The sequence below is a fragment of the Pholis gunnellus genome (genome assembly GCF_910591455.1).
Source record: "Pholis gunnellus genome assembly, chromosome: 14".
Taxonomy (NCBI): domain Eukaryota; kingdom Metazoa; phylum Chordata; class Actinopteri; order Perciformes; family Pholidae; genus Pholis; species Pholis gunnellus.
Window position 1 is genome coordinate 4823448 of NC_136541.1, and position 26054 is coordinate 4849501.

At 38.6% G+C, this 26054-nt stretch overlaps 1 protein-coding gene across 2 annotated transcripts; it reads right to left on the reverse strand.

The window, feature by feature from the left end:
- Positions 1–3464: 3464 nt before the first annotated feature.
- Positions 3465–24447, reverse strand: apold1a (apolipoprotein L domain containing 1a). Of its 2 annotated transcripts, XM_079173545.1 has the most exons (54): positions 24321–24447; positions 23286–23338; positions 23140–23166; positions 22929–22997; positions 22407–22451; positions 22107–22160; positions 21792–21830; positions 21558–21599; positions 21403–21462; positions 20433–20504; positions 20299–20349; positions 19258–19362; positions 18861–18929; positions 18735–18785; positions 18548–18616; positions 18387–18455; positions 18181–18246; positions 18000–18062; positions 17839–17910; positions 17168–17236; positions 16687–16761; positions 16268–16327; positions 16006–16062; positions 15823–15891; positions 15534–15590; positions 15273–15338; positions 15116–15181; positions 14950–15021; positions 14726–14788; positions 14426–14494; positions 14030–14086; positions 13858–13929; positions 13054–13113; positions 12879–12953; positions 12728–12793; positions 12579–12647; positions 12414–12485; positions 12130–12195; positions 11231–11302; positions 10778–10843; positions 10601–10666; positions 10443–10508; positions 10277–10348; positions 10053–10115; positions 9695–9766; positions 9550–9606; positions 9389–9460; positions 9073–9135; positions 8800–8862; positions 8037–8111; positions 7794–7836; positions 7527–7578; positions 6662–7076; positions 3465–6213 (listed from the first exon to the last, which is right to left on the reverse strand). In XM_079173545.1, exons 2-54 carry the CDS (start codon positions 23331–23333, stop codon positions 4582–4584), a joined length of 5280 nt encoding a protein of 1759 aa, XP_079029671.1. In that variant the 5' UTR covers positions 23334–23338; positions 24321–24447; the 3' UTR covers positions 3465–4581. The 2 variants fall into 2 exon arrangements, with proteins under 2 accessions (XP_079029671.1, XP_079029672.1); XM_079173546.1 differs by lacking the exon at positions 14426–14494.
- Positions 24448–26054: the final 1607 nt, after the last annotated feature.

Sequence of the window (26054 nt, forward strand, 5' to 3'; positions counted from 1 at the left end):
TTGTGCTTTGTTACTGGTACGAAGTACAACAAAGTAGCATGTAAGTGGAATAAAACAAGCCGGTTGCTTTGATTTGAACCCCTCGATATGCTTCTTGTTATCCTAAAAATCAAGTTAAACTGTTTCAATTGTTATCAGGGCCAAAGATGTTATGTTAGAAATACTGAGGTTATGAGTGAAATTTATTTTGAAGGTCTAAATTCACCTTCTTCACTTTTGTTTCATTTGTTGTTGTATTAGAAATAGCAAAATTCCAATACATTGAGTTTTAAAATACCAAAATCAACCCCCACAAGTCATCCGATCCCCGAGCAGCTTCATGAAAATGTTTCTTCTAAATGCCTTAAACATGATTTTATCCAACATGAAAGCGTAAGAAGAGAAATACGTTTCAGACTTATGTTTGCTTGACTTATCGGAGTCTCACCATGCTTCAACTCCACCTCTCCTTGGCCCACATTCAAATGTTCCTGGCTCTAATGAGTGCAAATATGTCCGACAGGTTTCAACCGTCCATTGCGAAACCTGTGATAGACGTCACTGATGCTTATTTGTTTTTTCTCTGCAGCCTTAGATCTATTGAAGGGTTAGTTTAGAACGTGTTAATGATCCCCCATCAAACAGACTGCAGGTGATGGTTTAATAACTCCACATCGATCAACTCTTTGAGTAATTCTGTTTGTTCAGTAGGTCTGGACTGTTTGGCCAAAATACACGCCTTAAGAAAACTCTGCCTGTTTGAGCAAAGTGACGAAAGACAGAACAAATATCGAGGAAGAGAGAGCAAGTAAAAAGTGACAATATTACAACTAGAGAAGCATTTACGGAGAAAATGTGTGCGAGTGCTGTGAACAGTGCTGCCGAGTTCAAGACGTGATGGGAGAGAATCGGTTCATCATTAAGAGCTCATTCCCAGTGGACCGGCGTGTGATAATTCAAATGGAGTTTGTTCTGTATACATGCACAGTGTTATAAATAGAATGGGAATGAATGGGCCTCCATAGACTTTAATCTCCTGCCGAGGAGATATTGGAGCTGAAGATGGAATCACTGAAGTTGAACTCTATGCAAATGCGAAGATGCAAATTTGCTTCGCCACCAGAAGCAAATGTTTTTTGCCCTCGGCTCGCTTAGAATGGAAGTGAACTGGAGGCGAGTGTTCATTTTGTACTCTTGACAGAAAACCTTAAAGGTTGAGCTAACTTCAACTATTATACTGCCGGGTGTCTTTATACATAATAAATACATCATTGTTTATTCATTGATTCATATTTTGTATTAATCTGAATCAATGTTGTCAAATAAATGTAGTGGAGTGAAAAGTAGAACATTAGCATCCAAAGTGTTGTAGAGTAGAAGTATAAAGCAGCATGAAATAGAAATACTCAAGTAAAGTACAATAACTCATAAGAATTCATTCAAATCTCTAAAGAAAATGACACTATTTTGAAACATGAAATGTGTAGGAAGACATACAAAACCAAGTGTCTAAATATCCATTTCAGGACATGTACACCATTCTTTATGTGAAACCGCTCATAAGTATATGAACAATATGCAACATAAACCATCTGAGACAACATGAGCTGCTTCACAGTCGTCACATGAACAACACGCACACACAGACAAACAATAGAGACTCTGTTCAACATTTTCAGAAATGTTATCCATTTGCCTCTTCCTCATTCTCTGGTAGATTATCGTCATCAGACATGGGAACATGTGAGGCGTGAATGTACGAAAAACACGATGACCAGGTGGAAAATAATTCAGGAGCGGCTCATTTCCCCCCATGTGACATTATCTGACCAACAGTGACGAATTTCACCAAATCTGATTATCTGATTTTGAGATTAGTAATTCAAATACTTGAGTATAGAAATTGCTCCCCATAAGAAAATAAAAGATGAAGATACGATTATATTAGCACCATATTTGTTAAATAGAGCCACACCCTAAACCTTACAGGTTTTTTTCTTGTTTTTAAAAAAAAACGAGTTCTCTGACCACCATGACTATTTTGGTTTTAAAAGTTTTGTTGTTTTGGCAAGATTAGATTTATTTTTTCATAATGAGGATTCCTGCACACGTCTCCCAAACTGCACAATGATATGAGGGTTTCTGTAACAGTAAAGCTCTCACACACCCACAGTAAACCCACAGTGAGTGAGTTGTGTTTGATGAACAGCTTACACGAAAACAAACAAATCCCAGCAGCAAATTCAGCAAGATAAGATAAGATAGATAAGATAATCCTTTATTAGTCCCGCAGTGTGGAAATGTAGGATCACAGCAGCATAGTGGACACTGCAAACTAGAGACATTACAAACCAAATCCTAGACAGATGAACACAAGGTGATGTCTTCAGCTCTCAGCTCTGTATTCTTTTATTCGTTAAAGCCTTGTGATTGGGCTTCATTCATTTGTATTTCATCTCATATGTTGATATCTTTTAAAATCATTACTTCTACAAATCTTTATTCAGAAAGCTCTTTTAAAACAATTAAGCAACAATACTTTAGTGTAAAAATACTATGCATTCAAAATTGTAAAGTACAGAGGTTTTATCAGCAACATGTTAAAGTAACTTACTATTGTAGTTGTTAACAACTTTACTGTTTTGGTATTTGTTGTGTGTATGTATACGTATATAAGTGACTATATATATATTCAATGTAAATACTTATTTCCTTATTATCTTTTCCTTTGGTGCTACTTCTATGTAGTTTGTTCTATTTAATTGCCTTATTGTTTGTATTCTATTCTAATAAAACAATACATTTAAATTGATAAAGTTGGTATTTGTAGGTAAAATCATACAAAGCTTACTTGAATGTAGTGTAAAATATGGTAATACTCAAGTAAAGCACCTAAAACTATTATCCGAGTACAGTACTTACAAATACCGCTGGGAGACAATTTACTGGACCAGCGAACAACCAGTTGGAGTTTCAACCATTTACACATTTGAACCGTTTAGACTGCTCTGCTCTCTGGCCCACTTGTTTTCACACTCAGTTACACACACTTTCTGTAGAAATCAAATCGTGAATTTAAATTTTGTCAAATTATTTTAGTTACTCAACAGTTTTTCCATGTTTCCCCACCTGCAGAGGTGTTGAGAATCACTGTACCGGATGAACTCATGGTTCAGCTCTCTGCTCCTCTCCAGTGGTGCTCAGCTGTAATACCCGAAAGCACAACATAGAAGACCACTCCAAAAACCAGCCCCTTCTTTTTTCTTTTTTACTTTTGCTTCGCATTGATGCATTAAGTTTGAATGATTAATATCAAGAGTTACTATACTTTTATGTAGATGTTGAATTGTTTACTCAGTTAATCAAATGGTTGGTTTAAAGTTCTCGTGAATTTCAGAAGCAAATAGTTTCTTTGTGTAGTCGAGTGACGAGCAGAAAATGAGAACAATGGTGTTCAGAATCAAAAAGACGAAACAGAATCACATTTCAGTAAATAATTTATTTGTGTTCAACAAGAAACAAGCACCATAGATATATATATACACATATATTTATTAACAAAGTATGTGTAGAAGAAGAGCACAATATGGACTTGTGTCTATTTTAACCCTGAAGCACCAGAACTATAGAAAGTAACAGAGACAAATATACATTTACATGTTTTAGGTTCATCACAACATCAAAAAGGGTCATTAACAAAATAGTAGCAGCCTCTGCACTGTAATTGACATAATTTGCATCCAGGTCAGATTTAGCAGGAAATCTGCTTCACAGATGCGTTGTGAAAAGAAAAGAAAAAAATTCTAAAAAACAATTAGAGCTTCAGCTTTCAGCAGCAAAAAAGACAAAGACAGATTATGAAACTCCTAATGTATATAGTGTATATATGTGTAAAATATAAAAATTGTAATGGTCGTATCCAAAAAGACACTGACGCAGAAGTCGATAAATGCAGCTTGATCGCCTCATACAAATTTTGCCGCAGTTTTCAACAAAACAAAAAACTTTATTTAAAAAGAGATCTTCGTCACATAATCTCATTTATTCTCGTCAACCTAAACCCCAAACTTTTGATAAATAAGCTTTTCAGCAAGGAGCAGTGAACCTGGAACCGTTCTCACTCATGATTGGTTTGGAATTCTTCTACCTCAACACAGGCAATAACATTTGCATATATTATAATGAACATGCCCACATGTACAGTGCGTGGGTGCATGTCCGGATTCAGCATGAGTTAGCCGAGCAGTCCCTTACCTTTTTCTGTCATACTCCCCTGAAGAAGTTGAAAGCAATCCAATGATTGCATTTGAATATAATCATCTACGTTTCTCATTAGTTGTGAAGGCTATACGGTCTAAACTTAGCTACGCTTTTACACACAAAGTTCTGCTGCTTCATCTTCTACTTTACATTCAGTTCTGAGTAAATCATAAAAACCTGAATCTTGACGGACGAGCCAGCATGTCAATCAGGTTCACTGACCTTTTTCCCAGCAGGCACTTTGACTTGGCAGGAAAACAATTCATTGTCAGTGTCTGTTGGACTTTAAATAATCCAAAGCGAACATTTAAAGTGATGATGTGTATAATAACTTCTTCCAAACTAAATATTGAGACCGTCTTCCAGCAGCGCCTTGGGGCTACGTCGAGATCTTCGTTGGCCGTGTTCATGATCTCTGTCTCTGTTACTTCCTCTCCTCTCCACCTCCTCTTTCCTCTTACCCCTCTCCTCCTCACCTTCTGCTCTCTCAAACCTCCTCCTCGCGCTCTCAATCCCGCTCCCTCGTATCTCCTCTGCCCTCTGTCTGTATTCATCATGTGGAGCCGTTCCACTCCTGTGGTGACTCCTCTGGGAGTCAGATTCCTCCCGTCTGCTCCCCCACTCCCTTTCCGAGTGCCCCTCCCTCTTCGTCGCCGTCTCTTGACTTCGATGAGACTTCTTCCTCTCGTCGCTTTTTCCATGATCCTCCCTTTTCATCCCTCTCTCTGAGTCTCTTCCTTCTTTCTTCTCCTCTCTACCTTTTGCCATCTCAGCTCTCCAATCCTTCACTCCAGCCTCCTCCTCGGTCCTCCTCGAGCTCTGCGTCCGGTCGCTTAGCTTCCTGTCTCTTTCCTTATCGGTTTCTTTCGTTTCATGTTGGCTCCCTCGCTCACTCCAGGGGGGTCGAGCTTTGTCGCTCCTGCTGCTGTGCCTCGTCGTACTCACACTTCCTGCCACTGGCTTCATTTCGCTCTCGTCCTCTCTGCTGCTCTTACTCCATCTACTTTCTCTCTCCGTCTTTACAGACTCGGAAGATGTTTTTCCACTTCGGTCCTCTCGTTTTGAATCACCTGATCTGTTTATAATGTCCTGGTGTTTTGTATTTGTACCGTTGTCTTCTTTTGCCTGGTCTCGCTTGCTCTCGCGCTTTTCTTTTCCAGCTGTAATTTGGTTCTCAGCTTCTTTGTCCTGCTTGCCTTTCTGAGGTTGGTCTCTTAAAGCTTCCTCTTTGGCTGCTTTGACAGTCTCATCTTTCTGCTCTTTTTCTTCACCAGGAATCACTGATTCACTTTTGGCCTTCTTACTTTCCTTCTTTCCCTCTGTCTTAGTATCCTCCATCTCCTCTTTGTCCTTCTTTTCCTCTGGCTCTCCTTTTTCCTTCAGGCTCTTACTCATCAACATTTCCATCTCCATCTCTTTACTCTTCTTCAGCTCCTCCTCAACCTTCTTGTCCAGTTCCTCCTCCAGGAGGTCCAGCTCTTGGTCCAGTTCAGCCAGCTTCTTCGGATCCGACTCATATTCGTCATCAACTTCCTCCTCCACCTCCTTAATCTCTTCGTACTCCTCCACCTCGATGCCGTCCATGGTCTTCTGCAGCTGCGTCTTCACCTTGTTCAGCTCCAGGAGGCCGTCTTGAAGTTCTTTACATACTTGCCTGATCTTGGTGGCAAACTTAGTTTTGGCGCCCTTGCGGAGATTGTGGGAGTCTTTGGCGAGGAAGAAAATATCCAGAGCCAGGAAGAGCGCCGACATGACCCCTGTGGTGACGCTGATGGCCTGGGCAGCTTTGGCGGCGCCGCCTGCAGCGCCTAAAATCTGCACAGTGCTGATGAGCTTATCTGTGTTGACCATCAGGGCTTTTCCGGCTCGGCCGCCTTCCTTCATCACATGCTTGAGGTTGTGGTTCATGGCCTTCTTGGCGGCGCTCTCTGAGTATTTCTCAAAGTCCCACTCCTCCAGGGTGTCCATACCTGCCTACAAGAGGCACAGAGACAAAAAAAGGAGGATAAGAACTGTCTCAGAAGGAGGTATCCTTTCCAACAAATGCATTTGTAGGGACACTATTAAGGTTAAAGGTTGTCCTGTGATTTTATTGCTTCCTCGCACTCTCGCCATTATTTTAAGATTCATTTCAAAAACAAAACTGTGGATAAGGTATATTCTAATATTCTGATTTTATTCTTATATTTGTTAGATTATCTTGTAATATATTTAGTAGAACAACAACTCTCAAACGTAGTCCATCTCTGGAGTGGAAAATAACAGCACCAAGAATCATTTTAGAATGGAAGTAAATGGAATAAAGACCGGCAGGTGAAAAGCAGATTCTGATTATTTAGTTTATAGCCATACAGACGTTTCTTTTTACTACATTGGCTGACTTATGCACTAATACAATATCTGAAATAAAACATTTCCTCACCTGCACAAACTCCAAACACTCCCGGATGTCTTTGATGTCCTCCTGGTAGTCCTGGATCATCTTCTCCAGCTTCTTACGGTCCATGTTGGAGTGAACCGTATCGGTGATATTGGCTGTTGCTGAAGTGATGCTGCCCGCCGTCGCCACACCGATCCCCACCGCCGTGACAATAATAGAGGCGCCAAAAGTGAAAGGCGCCAGAATGAGCCCCGTGATTGTTGCTATGCTGCCTGCGACGCTGGCCACCCCTCCACCCACGGCAGCTTGCAACGTTTTTTTGTGGAATTCGTCCGCAGCGTCGGCCAGAGCCAAAAGCTCGAGGATGCGATGCTGTAAGGACGCCCCGCGCCGGTTGAAAAGACGCACAAACAGACGGGCTGCCATGTAGACACGATCTGCTGCCTGCTCCATCGCCCTGGAGAGACACAAGACAGCTGTGAAGGCTTGGAAATCACAAGATGGTGCATTTGATCAGTCTAAAGGTAGATGCTTGTAGGTCTAAGAAATAGCAATTTTGTACCAGAATGTGTCCTGGATGAGAGTCAATTTCAACATTCATAACGTGAGTGGGACGGGAGAGGGCAAAAGTCAAAAGGGAGCAGGAATCATCAACGAGAATCATAATCACAATAGGCCAGTTTCTATATGTTAATATTTAGTTCTAATATGAATAAACACGGGAACAGAATAGACGGGAGTAGGATGGCATCAGAGTGAAAGACCACTTCTGTATCCCCCTCTACTATGCATCTAAAAGAGATCCTATTTGACGAAATAGAAGGTCAAGCAATAACCCTTCCATAAAAATATAAAAAATAATATTTTCTGGCTAAATTTGAATGAAAAGTTAAGAAACTACGCTTACATGTGCTCATCACCCTCCTGGAAATCTGATGTCGCGTTCCACTCTGCCCAACCTGGAAAACGGAGAAGCAGAAACAATACAACTAGTACATGGAGCGAATACAGAAAACGGTTTTGTTTGTAGGTTTTAGTGCGGATTTTTGTCTTTTTTTATGACTTTTATATTAAGAGAAACATCCTTTTTATTTGTGTGCGTGTGTGAGAGAGAGAGAGAGAACATAAGTGGTAACAGTCCAAACAAACAACATGAACATATATTCATACTGACCTTTGACTGTGTTCCACCACTCCATCAAATCATCATCAATGTCCTGAAAACAGAGACCTTTGTCAATGAAAAAGTATATTTATATTTATAATACCTATTATTCATAACATGCAGTCGATTTTCAGTCTAATAATCAGTTATTTCTTCGTGAGCTCTTTCTGACCCGAAATCATAATTTTACACATAATATATGGACCAACTGAACTAAACTATTTTACTGTGTAAAAGTGTCCTAAAACGCACATGCTCAATTCCGAGAGGGTTTCCCTCAGTAGGATAAGCTGCCATCTCAACAGGCTGGACCTCCACTTGGTTCTCCTGGAAAACAAACACAATAATACAACATTGTGACACAGAATTCAGTTTAAAGGGGTTTCTATGTGTATTCACTCTCACTGTCATTTCCTCTGTATGTCAACTGGCATCACACGGACACTGATTCAGTGTCTAATTGTATGATAAACATGATGTATTTGTAAAAAAATGTAATTACTATATAGTACTAGTGTTTGTAATGTTGTGAGTTTTAGGGCTTGTTTATATGTTATTGATTGTTTTTACTGTGTTACGGTCTTATTCTTAATCGTTTTATTATTGTTAAGAACTTTGTGATCTTGTTTACCGAAAGATGCTAAATTAAATATACTGGAGCTAAAAAACTAAAGAATGTGGAGCTGCAAGTCTTCTTATATTTACTTCCATTTTCATGCATTAAAAAAACAATGTTTCTGAATCTTCAGACCCTCTTGTTCCAGTTTTATTCAATTAATTAATTAATTAATTAATTAACTTTACCTTTTCAGATTAATTTCACAGCATTAGGATGAACTGGTTAACAAAATGTCATATGTTCCTAAATGACAACCCCTAATTAAACAAGACAATATTAAATATATGTTAATTAAGATGTATGGCTGTTTTTAATCTTGGATTAGAAAGCTGTAAACCCCTCTTAAATGTTTTTCCTTTTTGAAGTAGATCTTTCTGATGTCGTCATTATGCTGACCTGTGCCCGGTTCAGCTCCTGCAGCTCAAAAGTCTCCTCAACAATAGGCATCATTTCTGCACACTGTGGAGGAAGAGGAAACAAATAATGTCATGAAGAAGAACTTTAACACTCGTTAATAATAAAACCAGCAAACACGTAGAGGAAATATGAATTAAAAAGAGGACGAGACATACTTGTAGAAAATGTATATTTCATACATCAGCCTGCTCTTGTTCTTTAATTACATTACCACAAAGTGATTCATAACAACTAGAAGAGATGAGAACACACCTGTGAAGCGAGATTAGGTTTGAGTATTTTGGGAAGAGTTGTCTTGATTCTGAATGACACAACCTAAGGACAAAAAAAAACAAGAAAAGAAGAGTTTGTTCATGAGAAAAGACATTTAACATCAAAGAGCTCAAACTGGAGAAGCAAGAGACAAAATAATCTCAAAGTTCATCTCCCGTCACCATGAAGGTGTTCTGACTGTATTGAGATAAACCTCTTAAGGTTTGGCTGTAGAAATGCGCTTCGGCTCTTCGTCCTGCGACTTCCTGTCACGTCTCTGGACGTTTCTTTAAAGTGAACAACAACAACAACTCACTCGTTTTTTCTTCTTGATGGTTTTCCTGCGTCTCAGCCCGCCTCCTTTTGGTTCCTTCATGTCCTCATCGTCCTGCAAATGAAGACAGAGATGATCGCAGCTGGACAGACACATTATCCAGGAGGTTATGAGAATCATCTAATTTGCCAATAATATCGTACCTGTTGTTGTGTTTTGGGCGTCTTCTTGAACATATTACCAAACCCTACTTTCTTCTCCTGTTAAAAAAAAGAAGGCATTCCTTTCAGTCACAAAAAGGCAAAATATGCAAGTATAATCAATAATACACTCTACATCAAGGCTCACTTTTGGGGCGCTTGTAGCTTCAGACAGATTGTCGTTACTGGCTGACTTTTCACCAAGTGCGGAAGGAATATCCTGTCAAATAGAATAAAAACCAAAAATACGTTATCACTGAAACATTTGAGAGAAGTTGTTGTTATAAAACGATAATTACTTTAAAATCTATTTACTGTAAACGTTTGCTAGCAGAGAAAGGATAGAAATGTGTCCTAATGAAAGAGGAAAGCTTGGTTTGGCTTAAATATATTTTTTAAAAACTATTGGACGTTGGGGTACAGAGCCTTCCTTTCTCTAGATTTGATGTTTTGGGCTTCCAGCCTGAGCTTTGTGTTCAGAGTGTGATCGTTGGAGTAGCTCTCACCTCTGCAGTTTCTGTGAGGCTGTCGCAGCTGGCAGACAACTCCTTTCTGTCATTGAGAGGATCCTGGAAAACAAGAAGAAAATGAACATTTTGTAGGCAATCTGGTTTGTTTTAACTTGTTGAAGGTTATTTTACCACAATATGATCATCTTAAACATGTAGACAGACTACTTAACGGTGATCATACACCTCACCACCGATAAAACTAAAGTTTATTTGGTTACCTTAGCAGCGAACAAGCGATGAGCTGGTTTAGGAGACTTTTTGAAGATCCCTGCAAGTCCTCCAGTCTTCTCCTGAAACATATGAAACATTCACACGTTAATATTGAAATAATCAACAGCAGAAGAAAAACAAACGGCTGAGATTGTGATCAGCAAACATTTGTACCTTTGATGTGTGTTCTTCTGATAGATTTTCACGACTGGCCGATAACTTCTTATCATCATTTGACTCCTGAACGCACACAACGGAAAAATAAAACATGAATACAAAGTAAAGTCAAATGATGTGATATACTGTAAACTTCAAGGTGGAAGGGTCAATACCTCCTCTGTTGTCCCCTCTGCTGGTTTAGGAGTCTTTTTAAACATGCCACTGAAAATACTTTTCTCCTGAAAACATGAATTAAACACAAATCCAATCTGTGTAAAAGACTTTAAAAACAAAACAGTACTTGCATGTTCAAATTTAAATTTAAAAACCAACACTTCTCATCAAAGTACCTTTGTGTTGCTGTTTTCAAACAGACTGTCATTACTTGCTGACAGCTCTTTCTGGTCGTCTTTGTCCTGGAAAAAGAGAAATGGACGTTATAAATATGTAGAATATAGTGCTGCAGGAATGAGTCCTAAACCCCGGAAATGAGTTACATTCTTTGCAGTTCCAGTGCCCTCGTCTCAAAGTCAATGGGTTTTTTTTAATGGGTTTTTGGTTAGATGCCTGAGGTCAGGTCTGTGGTCAGCACAAGCTTGAGAGAGTTTAAAGTTTTGTTCTACGGCATAGAAGCTTTTGTGTGTCTTAAAAAAAGGCAGTTGCTAACTGAGACTAAACATCATCGTCCACATTTAAAGCCTCCTCGTGTATACGTAGAACAGAAAATTGTCCTCCCTGCAGAGCTGTAATCAGACTCCAAACACAGTGTGTCTGGTCACACACACACACACACACACACTCACCTCTACAGCGGCCTCGTCTCCAGATGCTTTGGGTGTTTTCTTAATGAGTCCACTGAAAAGACCGCCTTTCTCCTGATGAGCAAAAAGAGTTGTCGTTAAGTTTTAGACCAAAAATAAAACGAGTATTTCAATCACTAATACGATTTGTTGTTGTTCTTATCTCGATTGGCTTGTGAGGAGTGCAAAAGGAGGCTTGAGAAAAGTCTGAACAAAGTCACTTACATGATATCCAACCATGTTTCAAAGCATACAGTCAATTTGTTTTCTACCTTTCAGCAGTAGTATCGAGATATTTTACTCAGGAGTACCACAGGATCAAAATACTTTGTTACACGTAAAAGTCCTGCATTCTAAATCTTACTCAAAATACTCTGCCTTACTTCAAAATGTACTTAAAAGTATCAAATTTCAAAGTACTCCTTATGCCAAATGACCTCCCTCAGAGCATTAATGTTGTCAAGAAAGAGCTAATTTCCACTACTTAATATATGCTGTTATGTAGTTTAATTTATAAGAATGCTTATTATCTTTAAACTGATCTGTTTTACCCGTAAAATCTTGACCTGAAAAGGAACATCAGCTGACAGATAAATGTAGAGTAAAAATGCACAATATTTCCCTCTGAACTGTAGTGGAGTAAAAGCAGAATAGTAGCAAAAAAAAGGAAATACTCAAGTACAGTACAAGTAACTCAAATTGTACTTGAGTAAATGTACTTGGTTACCTTCAACCAATGCATTTTGGGCAGTACTAGGTTCACTACAGCACAAAGATCAAGTGGTAGTTTCCAGAAACAAGCCGTAGATTCTGTAGCTAACTCGTGACTTTGAAACCTCATTCTGAACAAAGTGACATCATTGTCATGAAGTGATGCCTTGAACTGCAGGGAGGACACTGACCTCGTCAAACAGGTTGTCAATGCTGGCTGATCGTTTGAAGATACCCGCCAGGCCACCTTTTTTCTCCTAAAACAGTTTTTGGTTAAATGAAGGAAAATATTCAGACACAAACAGAAACACAGCTAACAGCACTGAATTGTTTTTTTTTACATGCAAATTTGAAAAGAGCTAAATGCAGGACAGAAAAAAACAGAGGTATCATCCCGTACAATCTGATGACTGTGATCAGCTTTCAGTTAATGTAGACGTGACAAGATCAGCCACTGTAGTAAACACTGAAGTACCTTTGGGACGGTGGTGTCGGACAGATTCTCACAGCTACCAGATAAACGTTTTTCTGTGTTCACCTCCAGCTCCTGAATTCAAACCAGAAAAAACAGTAAATATAAATATCTACTCCATCCTCCATAAAGGGAAACGTAAGGACTGAATTAATCAAATCACAGTACCTTGTCTGCTGCGGTGTCCTCTGCAGGTTTCTGTGGCTTCTTAAACATGTTGCTAAAAATATTTTTCTCCTGGAAAAAGAAATGTGGTCGTCAGTGAACGCTTCCTCTGAAGACATTAGTACCTCCACGTTTGATGCATCATATCTCACCTTAGCGGTGTTGTTCTCAGCCAGATCGTCGCTGCTGGTCGACAGCTCTTTCTGAGCTTCTCGTTCCTGAAACAGAAATTAAAGTTTTATTTAAACTCGTCAAAACGCGTTGCAGGTTTAGAAACTCATCGCATGTTCAGGTGACACTCACCGGTGACTCCGCCCTTTCTTTAGATGATTTGGGAGTCTTCTTGAGGAGTCCACTGAACAACCCTCCACCTTTCTCCTGATGAAATACACACAGAAAAAAAAAGAAGTTTGCTGAAGTAGTGAAAGTATTTAAAAATCTTACTGCTGCTTTGTTGACAAGCTTTGATCTCACTGACCTGTTTGTTCTCAGATAAATTCTCGGTGCTGGTTGAGAGATCGCTGTCAGGAGAATCGTCCTATAAAAAGGGTTTTATGTTATTTGGGAATACTAAATAAGAAATTGCATAAAGTATTTTACTCTTCACACTGATGAAGAGGTTAATGGTTATTTACCCTTTTACAAAATATTTCTGGTAACAACTTTAATTAACAGTTGATTGTAATTCATCACAATTTCTACGAGACTTTGTTTCTTGTTATTAATAGAAAAGAGTTATAGAACATATTAAACGAACATCTGAGCATGGTTTAGCATTACTGTATTCATAATAATTGAGAATCAAGGAATACATTTGCCAGATTTTGCTACATGTTGAGAAATATTTTAAAAGTAATACTGAATCTACAGCCGCAACTAATCACTTGTTCATTTTAACCGAATTTTCATCAAGTCGACAGAAATCCTGGAAACAAAACAGGTTAACGGAGCTTTAAAATTTGTCAAAAAAGTCTGCCTTTCATTGTTGAAAAAAAATAGAGGTATGAAGTTAAAGCTGCTTGAGAAACTATAAGAGTACACTAGATTAAAAAAATGATCCAACCTAAAACCCTCCTGTGTTGCAAACTCCTCTCAAATGAAAGTAGCAGCATTAGCTCCAAAAGAACCTAAATCTAGTGAGAAAGTGTCCAACATGGCAGACAAGCAGATAAACCGTCCAATCATTACATTAGGTCCTTTAATTATTGGACGGGCTTATAACAGTCCTGCACTAACCTTTTAAGAGCTGGATTTCATTGAAACAGTAAAATGTCACTTTTACCTCTTCAGGTTGAGCAGCTTCTGCAGGTTTTGGAGTTTTCTTGAATATTCCACTAAATATTCCTCCTTTTTCCTAAAACATACAGACAATGAATGCTCTCTCTCTTAAAGTAAAGTTATTAAGGAATTGTTTTAGAAGTATAATAAATGAATGAATGAATAAATAAACTCACCTTGGTGTTGAGAGCTTCACTGCTGCCTGAGAGTTCATCGTCTTGTGACTGTGTTTCCTGACAAAAGATGACAACAATCAGAACAATCTTGGGGAGTTTACTGCATATGTGAGGAACAATGCCTCATAGATGTCACTGGGGTCAGTGTCAGCTGGTGCAGATGACTTCAAGTTTAAACATGAAAGAATCTGGAGGAATGGAGTTAGAAAGAAGTGAGGTTACCAGACCTCTGCAGCTATTCATCTCTAGCAGCCCGAGGCTACATGAGCCGCTACTAGCATTATATTTTACCCGAAACCCTGACTGAACTGATGGTGGCCCAGTTGCATTGTGGGTAATAAAGGCGCCCTATTTTTGACCAAAAAAAACATGAATACAATGTGGAAGGGTCATTACCTCCTCTGTTGTAGTCTCCTCTGCTGGTTTAGGAGTCTTTTTAAACATGCCACTGAAAATACTTTTCTCCTGAAAACATGCATTAAACACAGACACAATCTGTGTAAGAGACTTACGTTTGCTAGCAGAGAAAGGATAGAAATGTGTCCTAATGAAAGAGGAAAGCTTGGTTTGGCTTAAAAATATTTTTTAAAAGCTATTGGACGTTGGGGTCCAGAGCCTTCCTTTCTCTAGATTTGATGTTTTGGGCTTCCAGCCTGAGCTTTGTGTTCAGAGTGTGATCGTTGGAGTAGCTCTCACCTCTGCAGTTTCTGTGAGGCTGTCGCAGCTGGCAGACAACTCCTTTCTGTCATTGAGAGGATCCTGGAAAACAAGAAGAAAATGAACATTTTGTAGGCCATCTGGTTTGTTTTAACTTGTTGAAGGTTATTTTACCACAATATGATCATCTTAAACATGTAGACAGACTACTTAACGGTGATCATACACCTCACCACCGATAAAACTAAAGTTTATTTGGTTACCTTAGCAGCGAACAAGCGATGAGCTGGTTTAGGAGACTTTTTGAAGATCCCTGCAAGTCCTCCAGTCTTCTCCTGAAACATATGAAACATTCACACGTTAATATTGAAATAATCAACAGCAGAAGAAAAACAAACGGCTGAGATTGTGATCAGCAAACATTTCTACCTTTGATGTGTGTTCTTCTGATAGATTTTCACGACTGGCCGATAACTTCTTATCATCATTTGACTCCTGAACGCACACAACGGAAAATAAAACATGAATACAAAGTAAAGTCAAATGGTGTGATATACTGTAAACTTCAAGGTGGAAGGGTCATTACCTCCTCTGTTGTCCCCTCTGCTGGTTTAGGAGTCTTTTTAAACATGCCACTGAAAATACTTTTCTCCTGAAAACATGAATTAAACACAGACACAATCTGTGTAAGAGACTGAAAAACATGCATGTTCAAATTTAAAAAAACTAAATAAATAAATATATATATGTATATACATACACATACATATACACACACACCTGAGGAACAGCATTTAAATGAACATGTATTAATCTTTTATAGTGCCGATACTTCTCATCAAAGTACCTTTGTGTTGCTGTTTTCAGACAGACTTGCTGACAGCTCCTTCTGGTCGTCTTTGTCCTGGAAGAAGAGAAATGGACGTTATAAATATGTAAAATAGTAGAATGTGTGTTTTTAAACTGTGACGTGGAATAAAGACAAAATATATATCAAAATGAAAATAATAAAAATATGCAATGTATGCATATCTTATCTCAAATCATCGATTTATCTTTTGATCTATAATGTTGGAAAGTTTCCTGGAGCTCAAGGTGAATAACAGACAGCAGAGAGTTTTAACAAACAAGCTGACCTTTGTGTTGGAGACGTCAGACAGACTGTCATTGCTCGCTGAAAGATCTTTCTGGGCCAATAGATTCTCCTGAAATAAGAATTAAAACAGTCAGAAACAGAAGTTCTGAGCTGCTTAATCCCCCATAATAAGACAGTGTTTAGTGTCCACATGAAAGCAACACTTGTGTTTGAGAAGCTGTACCTCTCCAGCTGTTTTGGGAGTCTTTCTGAGGAGTCCACTGAACAAACCACCTTTCTCCTTCAGAGAAGCAGAAAACAAAACGGAGGACTTATTTTCTTTAGTTTCAGAGTTACGAGCTTCCTTATCTACTGTATGCTGTGGAGCTGCATGCACTTTAGCTCACACTTGCTGTCACGTTGGTGGTGACTGCATGGTGACTCATGTATAGTTTCAGTGCGTTGTTGCAGGGGGAGGATCTGTCAGTTCAATGGTGAAGACTCACCTTGTTCTCCGACAGGCTGTCAGTGCTGGCGGAGAGCTCACGGTGCAACGGCTCAGCACCCTAAACAAAACAAGAATGTTACTCAACCTGTGCGAACACGAACAAGGAAACATGTTATTCAAACTAAAACAGGCGGATGCGGGAAATCAGAGGACCGTGTTTACATGTGTTCCAGTAATCTGATACTACAAGCAGATAGTCGGACATTTTTATTTCCCCCCTTGACATCAATCTGTTTTTTATTTATTCAAGTATATTCAATGTTACTGTCAATGACACATGATGATTTAAGGTTGTTGTTGTCAGACTCATTGTGGACCACAAATGATGAAAGTCTGTTTGTTCAATGATGATCCCAAATCATGAACCAAAATTCATTAGCTTCAAAGCTTCAGAAGTTTATTGTGTGAATGTTTTACCTCTTCCAGTCGGGGGCCCTCAGACAGTTTGGGAGATTTCTTAATCCTTCCACCGAAAACACCTCCTTTCTCCTGCTACGTGAAGAAAAAGAAGAAACTCATCGTCAAAGCATTTTCTTACTGGCTTCCTTGAGAGAATGACTCGGCTAAAATCATTTATATAAACCTGTTTTTTGAGGAGTCAGAAAGGGGGGGGGTTATGTATTTTTTGTTGGTCTGGTTTTGAGAAAGCAAAAAGTCCCTATTTTCTTAAGCAAGATTCACGGGGAGATACAGAATGATGAATAGTTACATCAAAATAGTGGCTCTGGACTCTTTCACCATATTCAGAGAACAAATTCCATTTCACGTTAGGCTTGATATATGGGTCGAGTTGGGGTGTTGCACTGTTGATCTCAGTGTAGGGGAGGGTTTCAAATCAAAGCAAATATAGGATTCAGCCCCCACACCCCGTCCCAATAACTTTCATACAGTCTCTTACTTTAGTGGTGTTGTTCTCAGACAGAGTCTCATTACTGTCGATTGGCTCCGTTTGCAGCGACTGTTTATCCTGAAACAAAGATACACAAACAGTTGAAACGTCTCAGTGGTTTCACATAATTAAGTTAAATATAGTAAAAACTGTTGTAATATGAAATATTTGTTCATAGAAGTTGTGATTGGTGACAGATACTGTACATAAACACTTAACATTTCCATATATTTACTTTCATGTGTTATAACCCATTAATTACATCTTTATTTAGTGCTGATAAATTCTAAATAGGTAAGTGTTACTGAATATTTAAAGTAAAGAAAGAAAAGATGCAGTTCAGGTAAACACTAGGATAAAGTCATATCTTCTTGACCAGTATTGTCATTTTAAGTGAGTTTTAAACTGTAAACTTGGACTAAAACACCCTTGTCGACCTTAGTAGTGCAACATTTTTGAAATACCAAAACATAAGAGACCAAAACTTCCGGCATTTAGCGATGACTCATTGTTAAAGACAGCTCACATTAAGAGTTGTTTAACACTGACACTTGGCGGATATCACCTGAACTCTAATTGCTCTTAAATCCCTTAAATGTACATTAAACTCTGAATTATAAAACACAAGGAAGTGAAACATTTTCAGTGATTATTAAAGCGTCTGAAACATTTTCAGTTACCTGCTCAGGTGTTCCCTCTGCAGGGATCTTGGGAGACTTTCGGAGGATCCCGCTGAAAAACCCTCCTTTCTCCTGTTGACATCGGACCAACTCATTGTCACGTAATGATAATGCTATAATTAAAACCCAGTCACTTCACAGATGAACACTTCTGAGCTCACCTTTGAGTTGTCAGACAGATCATCATTACTGTCTGACAGATCATCATGTAGAGACAGTTGGTCCTAAAAGGCAAAATGAACAGGTTCAATATAATTATCAGGTCACTGGATTAAACCAATGATAAGACGTTTTTTGGCTTTGTTTGAATTGCATATTATACAGTGTTTCCAGTTACATCACCTTGTCAGTTTGAGCAGCTTCTGTTGATTTCTTCTTAAACATGCCGCTGAATATTCCTCCTTTTTCCTGATATAGACACAGCGACAGTACACACATGCTCAGTTATGAAATACTTTTTTTGTGTGTGTCATGTTCAGGTCAGTGAGGGGTCGTTTTGCAGGACAATCTTCAAGTCACTTAAATTATAGATGACGTTATCTGCTCACCTTCTTGTTGCTGTTTTCAGACAGACTGTCGTTGCTGGCAGACAGCTCACTATGAACACTGAGACTGTCCTGAAACAAGAATGAGATATAAGAGAAAACACAGACGAAAAACTGTTTTCCAGTTGTATTTTAAGGAGTAGGAAGACATTTTTGTCACTCACCTGTGCAGGTGTCTCATCTGTTGTTTTATGGGATTTTTTAAGGATGCCAGAGAAGAAGCTTCCCCTTTCCTGTAGAACATTTTACAATTTGGATTATACACATATGGATACAAAAAACTTCTTACTACGCCATTAAAACGTGTCAATTATACTGAATACTCTGTAAATTGGCGAAAACAAGACCTACGTCATCTTCTGATTCTGCTGCATCTTCAGAATCGCTGTCTGCTTTGCTGAACTGATGATGAAATAACAAAACAATGAGCAAGAGGCGAACTTATGATCAGGAAATGAGCGGAGGAGTTGATGTTACCGTCACAGCGGGAGACGATTTCTGTTTGGGTGGTTTCCGGAACATTCCAGCAATCAGACCTCCGATATCCTGAACGAAAAGGGTGAGAAGAAAATTCTAATGTCAAGCTGCCTTTAATTAAGGTTTCCTTTAAGAAAAATTGGGAATGTTGAATGGCGTCTGCTCGATATTACTATATGGCTTCCCCAGTGTTGACACCACATTCTGAGTGACTCATTATCTTGAAGTGTACATTATGGTTTCATTTGAGCACTTTCAAAGTAATTTGAATTCCACTTTATTGTTCTTTCACATAAATATCACAACAGTGACTGAATATTGATCTGTTTTTCTGGAAGAAGCTGAACTGGCTTGTTAACACGAGCGGGCCAGTCAAACACTGTTATTAATCTCTTACCTGTTTGGATTCTGCATTCTTTTCCTGCTTGTTTTTTTCTGAGGATTGTTCCTTTTCGGAGCTGGCTTCCTCCGTGCTGGGATCTGGACTCGACTCTCTGCTGGCCTTAAAGAAGAGTCAACAATCTTTAGCTCAATATGATCCTCTGACACTAGAATTTAAACTCTGTCCTTAAAATTAAAAAAAGATTGTCCCATTGCTTATCTCAAACTGTCTGCGAGATTAAAATCCTTTTCCTCCCACTTAAACTTCACCATCTATATTTACAGCTGCTGTATTAATACGATATGTTAAGGTGAGACATGATGGCTATTTGTCTTTATTCGTGAGTCGACAGCAGAGATGAGAGGAAGTGAGGCAGAGAGAGACGTGGGATGACACACAACTAGACCTGTCACCATAACCACTTTTGTTACGTATTCCCAGAAATAATTGCAATAAAGAATATCGTCATTTTAGGACCATTATATGCCACTGATATGATAATATAATAGGATAATAATGCAAGTACACACTTTCAAAGAGCAATTAAAATAATTCTTAAGAATTGGAAAAAAATCTATTAATTATTGTGACAGGCCAGCATGCAACAAAGGTCCCAGTCTGGACTCGAAACAGGGACGTTACAGTTCCGGGATCAGCGCCAAAACCCCCAGCACACCGGGCCCCTGACAGTCAGATAATCTTGTTGGGACTTCCTGCCTAATAATATGCCATAAAGTAAACAAACTACGAAACAATCCAGGAGGTTAAAGTGACGATTCAATATTTCACAGCTGAGCCCTCAGAGAAACCAATAAATGGTCTCATCTTTCACAAGGATTCATCAACGGCAGTCTGATCATTTCTGTTCAACCACAGACAACACATTTAAATATCTTTTAAAAATCAAAGCACTCCAGGTTCCCTTAAAACAAATAAATAAATGTGGTCCCCACCACCAGACAAGCAACAACGCTTTAATGTGAAAAGTCACCGCTGTAGAATAAAACACTGCAGCCACCACCAGCAGAAACCACCAAACCAGACGGTGCTTCGTACCTTCGGTGACGACTTGATTTGCAACCCTTTCATTACTCCTTTCAGACCGCCCTGTCAATTACATTCACATGTGACAAACCAGCAGATGACATCAACAGTGGAATGAACTCTCACACACACACACACACACACACCGGTTTGATGCCAGAAGTCTGTTTGGCCGGGACATCGTCCGTTTGGTCCCCTTTGTTATGGCTCACGTAACTCTGAGGAAAGAAAAATCAGTAAAAAAAAAAGAAAACTTTATATTTTGAGCACAGCTCTAAAACAATGTAGAACTGTATACAAAACATGATATTGTGTATATCATGTTTATCCCATCATACTACTTTATGCTTAATGTGTCCTTCTTCTTCCATTTGTTCATCACGAGACTCTTTTATTGAACAACATCGTCTGAGTCAGCAGCTTCTAGCTGGTACACACCCACTGTCTGTGTAAATACACAGTTATGTTTCACACGTGTACACACCCAAACACACCTGCTGGACAGGAACCTGTTCAACTCAGGCAGTGTATTATTTTATATGCATACTAATTTCATATTTATATTTACATTTTGATATGTACATTTACTGTTATTTAAAGGGATAGAAAGAGAGCCCTTTCTGATGGGGAACTTGTTTTGTTGTTGTGTGACTTTGGTGAATCCGAACTAACCCTTGAAAGCATAAAAAGGTACACAATTACACAAACAAAAGACTAACCCATCGAGTCAGCGGTACAACAGCAACAGCCGTGTTCTCAGAGGTAAAACTGCTGTTTTGTCAAAGGAGTCTTTTGGCTTTGAGGAGAACATAGTGGCCTTAGTTCCTGGTCAGAAAGGGCTGTCTTCAAGTTAAAGCTGTGTAAATACTTAAAATATAGCGAACACAACTGATAGTGATTTTATATTTGAGTGGGCCTTTCCTTTAGCTAAATACATTTAGCAGTCGCCCCCATCCACAGCAGTACATCGCTTTGCTCAAAAGAGTATGCACTACAGTAAAGCAATAAACCTGGTCAATATCATAAGCATAAAAATAAACATATACAATACTTGAATTCCCTTCTGTCTGCTTAGTAATATACAGTGCAGATAAGACCAGCGAGTGCATTTCTTACACTGAACGAAGGAGTCGTCTCTTTCTGGCTCCGACGAAACATTCCAGTCTTGACATCACTCTAAAACAAAGCACATGACAATAAAGAGGAAGACACTGAACACACCGTTTATGAATTAGGTCGGAGCTGCCATTTAATAACTCTACCTGTAATACCTGTTTAAAGTCTGCGTCGTGACTGGGAACATCGGATTGGGTCTGATAAGAGGAAGGACACTCCTTTAGAAATGTATAAAAAACCACCATGGAGGAACGTGATAAGTCATTTCATTGTGTGAGTGTGTGTGTGTGTGTGTGTGTGTGTGTGTGTGTGTGTGTGTGTGTGTGTGTGTGTGTGTGTGTGTGTGTGTGTGTGTGTGTGTGTGTGTGTGTGTCTGTATTTGCCTGTACCCTCCTGTGTTGGCTGTATCTGGTTGTGGCTTTATATTCCTGCACACATAAAAAATAACAAAAGATATTAGCAAACAGAAACACGACACCGTGTGTCTATTCTTAACTGTAAGCGGCTCTCACACAGACTGCAAAAAAGGTTGCAGGTTAACTATAATTTCAATATTTGTTAACAAACATGTTCACACAATACTCCGTTATCGGCTCTGTGCTTAGCTTTAAACATGATTAAACATTCCCTGTGTGGAAGTTGAATTGAACTCTGACTGTATTGATGAGTATCATTGTATATTGGAGCATTTGTGTGTAACGTACCTTTTCTGTGGGTCTGGGAGGAATCACAGGAGTTTGAGTCATGTTCCCATTAGCCTGACAGATGGATAAAGGTGATAAAACACATCTTCAAATGGTATCGGGGACAACAATGCACAAAGTGTATGAAAGCAACAGTAAGCAGAATATTGGTTAAACTCAATGTAGTAATCATGAGAGCGAACCCAAAGACTTTTGACATATATCTCCTTGACATCTTGACATCTTTTATTTCTATCTGCCCCTCTATCTAAACATAAATAACAACAATTAAAAAGCAAAAACAACTTATACATTAAATACCTCATTTGTGGCTCTTTTCATCCGGTATTGTGTCTGAATCAGTTCCTGCACAGAAAACAAACAAATCTTTATTCATATAAGTCACAATGCAAATCAAAGCTTCTCATTTCTTCTTTCTTTAGTGACTCTTGTAAATGTTTTGTTATATTAGGTGAAAAACACTGATAACACACATTATCATTTCCTTTAAATTAGTTTTTAAGGTTTATATCAGGTCTGATATTGTTGTGCTCATAAAAGGAGCCAGCTTGAATCTGAATTTAATTATTTAAAAGTTACCATTATGCGTTACCAAACTTGTATAGATTTTATGGATTCATCTGCAGTTTTCCTCTTCAGAGTGAAAAAAAACTTGCTCTTCTGAAGTCAAAAGTAATTTACTAAAATGTTGCCACATGTTGAAGAAACGTCAGCCCACACATGCTCAGTAGAAGGTGAACTCTGGGACACCTAAAACAATTGTATAATAGACCCTTAAATAAACATTAGTAAACACTTGTGGTCTATAAATGCTGGACGTACAGCGTCAGTAGGTCGTCCAGGCACCAGAGGAGTTGGCTTCTCCCATTTCTCCGGATCATTTCTTTTAATCTGCAAAGAAGGTTTACTGAGGTGTGAAACCATCCTGAAGTCATATTTAAAAATCCTACTGATGTCACAGCACATACGCTAAAGCAAACACATGATCAAATTTGTCACATCGCTAATCAAAGCTTTAGGTTTAATACAGTACCTCTGCAGGCTTTGGGAGAGGTTTAGGCTGTGAATACAGAAGAAACCATTAGTACTGTCATATATATTATACAGTCGATTTTATAAACTCTACAATCAGTACTGGAGAGTTTGCATTAGTTCATCGTTTGAGTTGAATGTTCTCACCGGCTTTGGCTTCTTTTTTACTTCTGGTTTGATCATGTACGCCTCCATCCTGCCTGTTGAGAGCAACACAGACAAATAAAGTGTAAACAGGAATAATAACAGGTTTGTGATTTCTACTTTGAATGGCTCTTTGAAATGCCAACTGGGCCAGATGGAAGTAAGAGACAATCACTTCTTCAATCTTCACACGAGCTCTGTCGCCAACGTCCACAATGAGTCGTAATGTTATGCAGCCGAGTGCAGCTCCTCCATTTCCTTTGTGCATTGCATTTTGGGACATTACTGAGCATCAACAAGATCAAGCATCTTTCAGAGTGCATTTGAGGTTTTTTAGTATACTCTGCTTTTTGATTCCAATTTAGTGTAAATTAACTTCAGATATCAAATGTCTGCTGATTTTACTGAGACGCTTTTGTAGTTAAATGTGTACAAATGTAAGTCAGTTGCTGTATGAAAGACAAGGCTAGTATCACTTTGGCTTTTATTATTAAATAAATAGCCTGAATAAGCAGTCAAACCCCATTAAAACACACAAAAAGTCACTACCTGTTGCACTGGCTCATATATTAGACTGGTTAGACGACTCAACACATTTAAATATCTTGGGCTCTGGGACGTTTTACTTTTAGGTCATGACATATTTAAATCAAATATTTTATCATATAAACGAGAAAACAATTAGTTAGTTGCAGCTCTACAAAAACAACTGTCGCTTTAGTTTAAAATGTATAATAATGAATTTAAATATACGGGAGGACACACATGGTTACAGTTACAGCGGTCACTTACTGTATGAATCATTTAGAGAAGTACTGACGTTACTTCAAACACATTTCCTAAAACTGTAACTTTAACGCTTTTAGGTGTGCTGAACTCTGAATCGACTTAGCGGTTAATTGCTGACAACTTTTAGTCTGTGAGTTATCAGTAACACATCTGACGCTCGTCATATAGAGGGGACGTGAATTACAAATAAACGTCTAAAACTATTTAAAACGAAATCAGTTCGATGTCCGACTAAACGGTTTCACCTACCGAATATTTGAAGACAGTTCTGAGACCCTGCACATTCAGTTTTTACCAGATATTATCAAAGCACTGGGCACTAACTGCTTCTTCCCTGCCACGCAATTCCCAAGAGTTTTAGAGACTTCACCACACCCGCATAACAACATCTGCACACACGAGGCGTTCAAGAGCTCCTCTAAAAGCTCCGAGATTACATCACTTCAGTTACACCAGGTACCCACGAAGGCTCACATACTGTGTAGCAAAAGTGTTGAGTGTTCGATTTATTGACAATTGTATCGACAATATCTTCTCACACATGTAAGCTCCACATTGCTATTGCTCAAGCATTTACCATTTAAGGAAAAATCGAACTGAAAATGGGCAAAGCCCAGACAGGCGCTGTCACGATAATTATTATACTTTTATTTATTGTCATTTATTCCAATTGCTTGTAATGTAAAAGCACAATTAATCCTGCACATGTATTCATGCAGCATGATTTAGATTTTTAAATCCATTTCATTTGTATGTATTTAATGCACAATATGTACATTTATTTTTATTTTACAAATAAGATGGCACAACAATTCCATTTGAGATTAATAAAATCCTATCCTATGTTATTTTATTATTTGGTCAAACGTTGGATAGCGGTTCTGCTTCAATTAAGTTGTTATACATGCAGCTTTTGTTAAGATAACAAAGATGGTTTGCTGTTTTATTCGAACAGTAAAATAGACCAAAGTTCCCAAATATTACTAAATAAAAATAACAGCTAGTTTAAAAATGGGATTACTACCAGATAGAGTTAAATAGCAAAATAAAAGATGTAATTCTAGTTTCAGTAACAAAAGAAATGTGTATGGTATCGATGCAATTTGAATAACCAGCCTGTGTGTCTACTGTTTCATATGGAAATATTTCAAACTACACACGCATTGCATCAGAGAAACCCATTTGCAATGTGAATTTTTAGACAAAATGTGCAAAAACTACACACAAAATGAATAAATAAAATGCATAAATGTGAAATAAAACCATGTATTTTGCCTACATAAAATGCAAAACAATATCAACTTCAGCCTTCCTCCTCTCCACCTTTACATCTCAACTATTCATGTACGCTCTACCTGTACATCTCACGCTCCCATGTTCCTCAAGAGTCTACACCGCAGCATGAAGTAATACAAATGTTTACGACAACACCCAAAGGCAACATCACTTACAGGTCGAACAAAGCATCTTAAACAAACGGGAACACGCCCTGAGAGTTTATGTGGCACAAATCCTCACTGTGAAAACACCTGTTGCATAATACGCCATGTTCCTGACAAACAAAAGAGCTCCAACATCTCACCTGGTTTTTGCAGTCGGAGAAGAATCAAGATCTGAAAACCTTTGTCTCCCTTCTAGCTTTGTGATGGCTGTCGACTCACCTGGGAGTGGGAGGCGGCCAGTTTGAGGTCTACCTGTGTCTGTGGGAGCGGAAGAAACGCGTCTCCACAGGCGGCGTGACTCTGACGCATCAGTTTCACAGGTGTCAGCAACATGAAACCCGAACCCAAAAACCCAAACGTGATGGGAGATGGTCTCAAAATAGAAAACTAAACTGCACTAATCATCTTGGCAGGAGCCGAAACACTGACACGTTGTGAAATCATCACAAAGATTTAGACAATATTTTATTATTAGTCATCAATTTTGTTAATTTAACCGTTCTGAAAATATTACATCTCCACATAGTATATACCGTTTAGT

Bases quoted from the DNA above. Each gene is read 5' to 3' on its own strand.
- apold1a (XM_079173545.1), bottom strand. From the start codon at position 23,333: ATGGAGGCGTACATGATCAAACCAGAAGTAAAAAAGAAGCCAAAGCCG. The intron at 17,237-17,838 runs GTAACTGAAAAT...TCTTTGTTTCAG, and splicing joins CAGAGGGAACACCTGAGCAG to GATAAACAGTCGCTGCAAAC. The intron at 10,116-10,276 runs GTAACCAAATAA...CTTGTTTTCCAG, and splicing joins ATCGCTTGTTCGCTGCTAAG to GATCCTCTCAATGACAGAAA.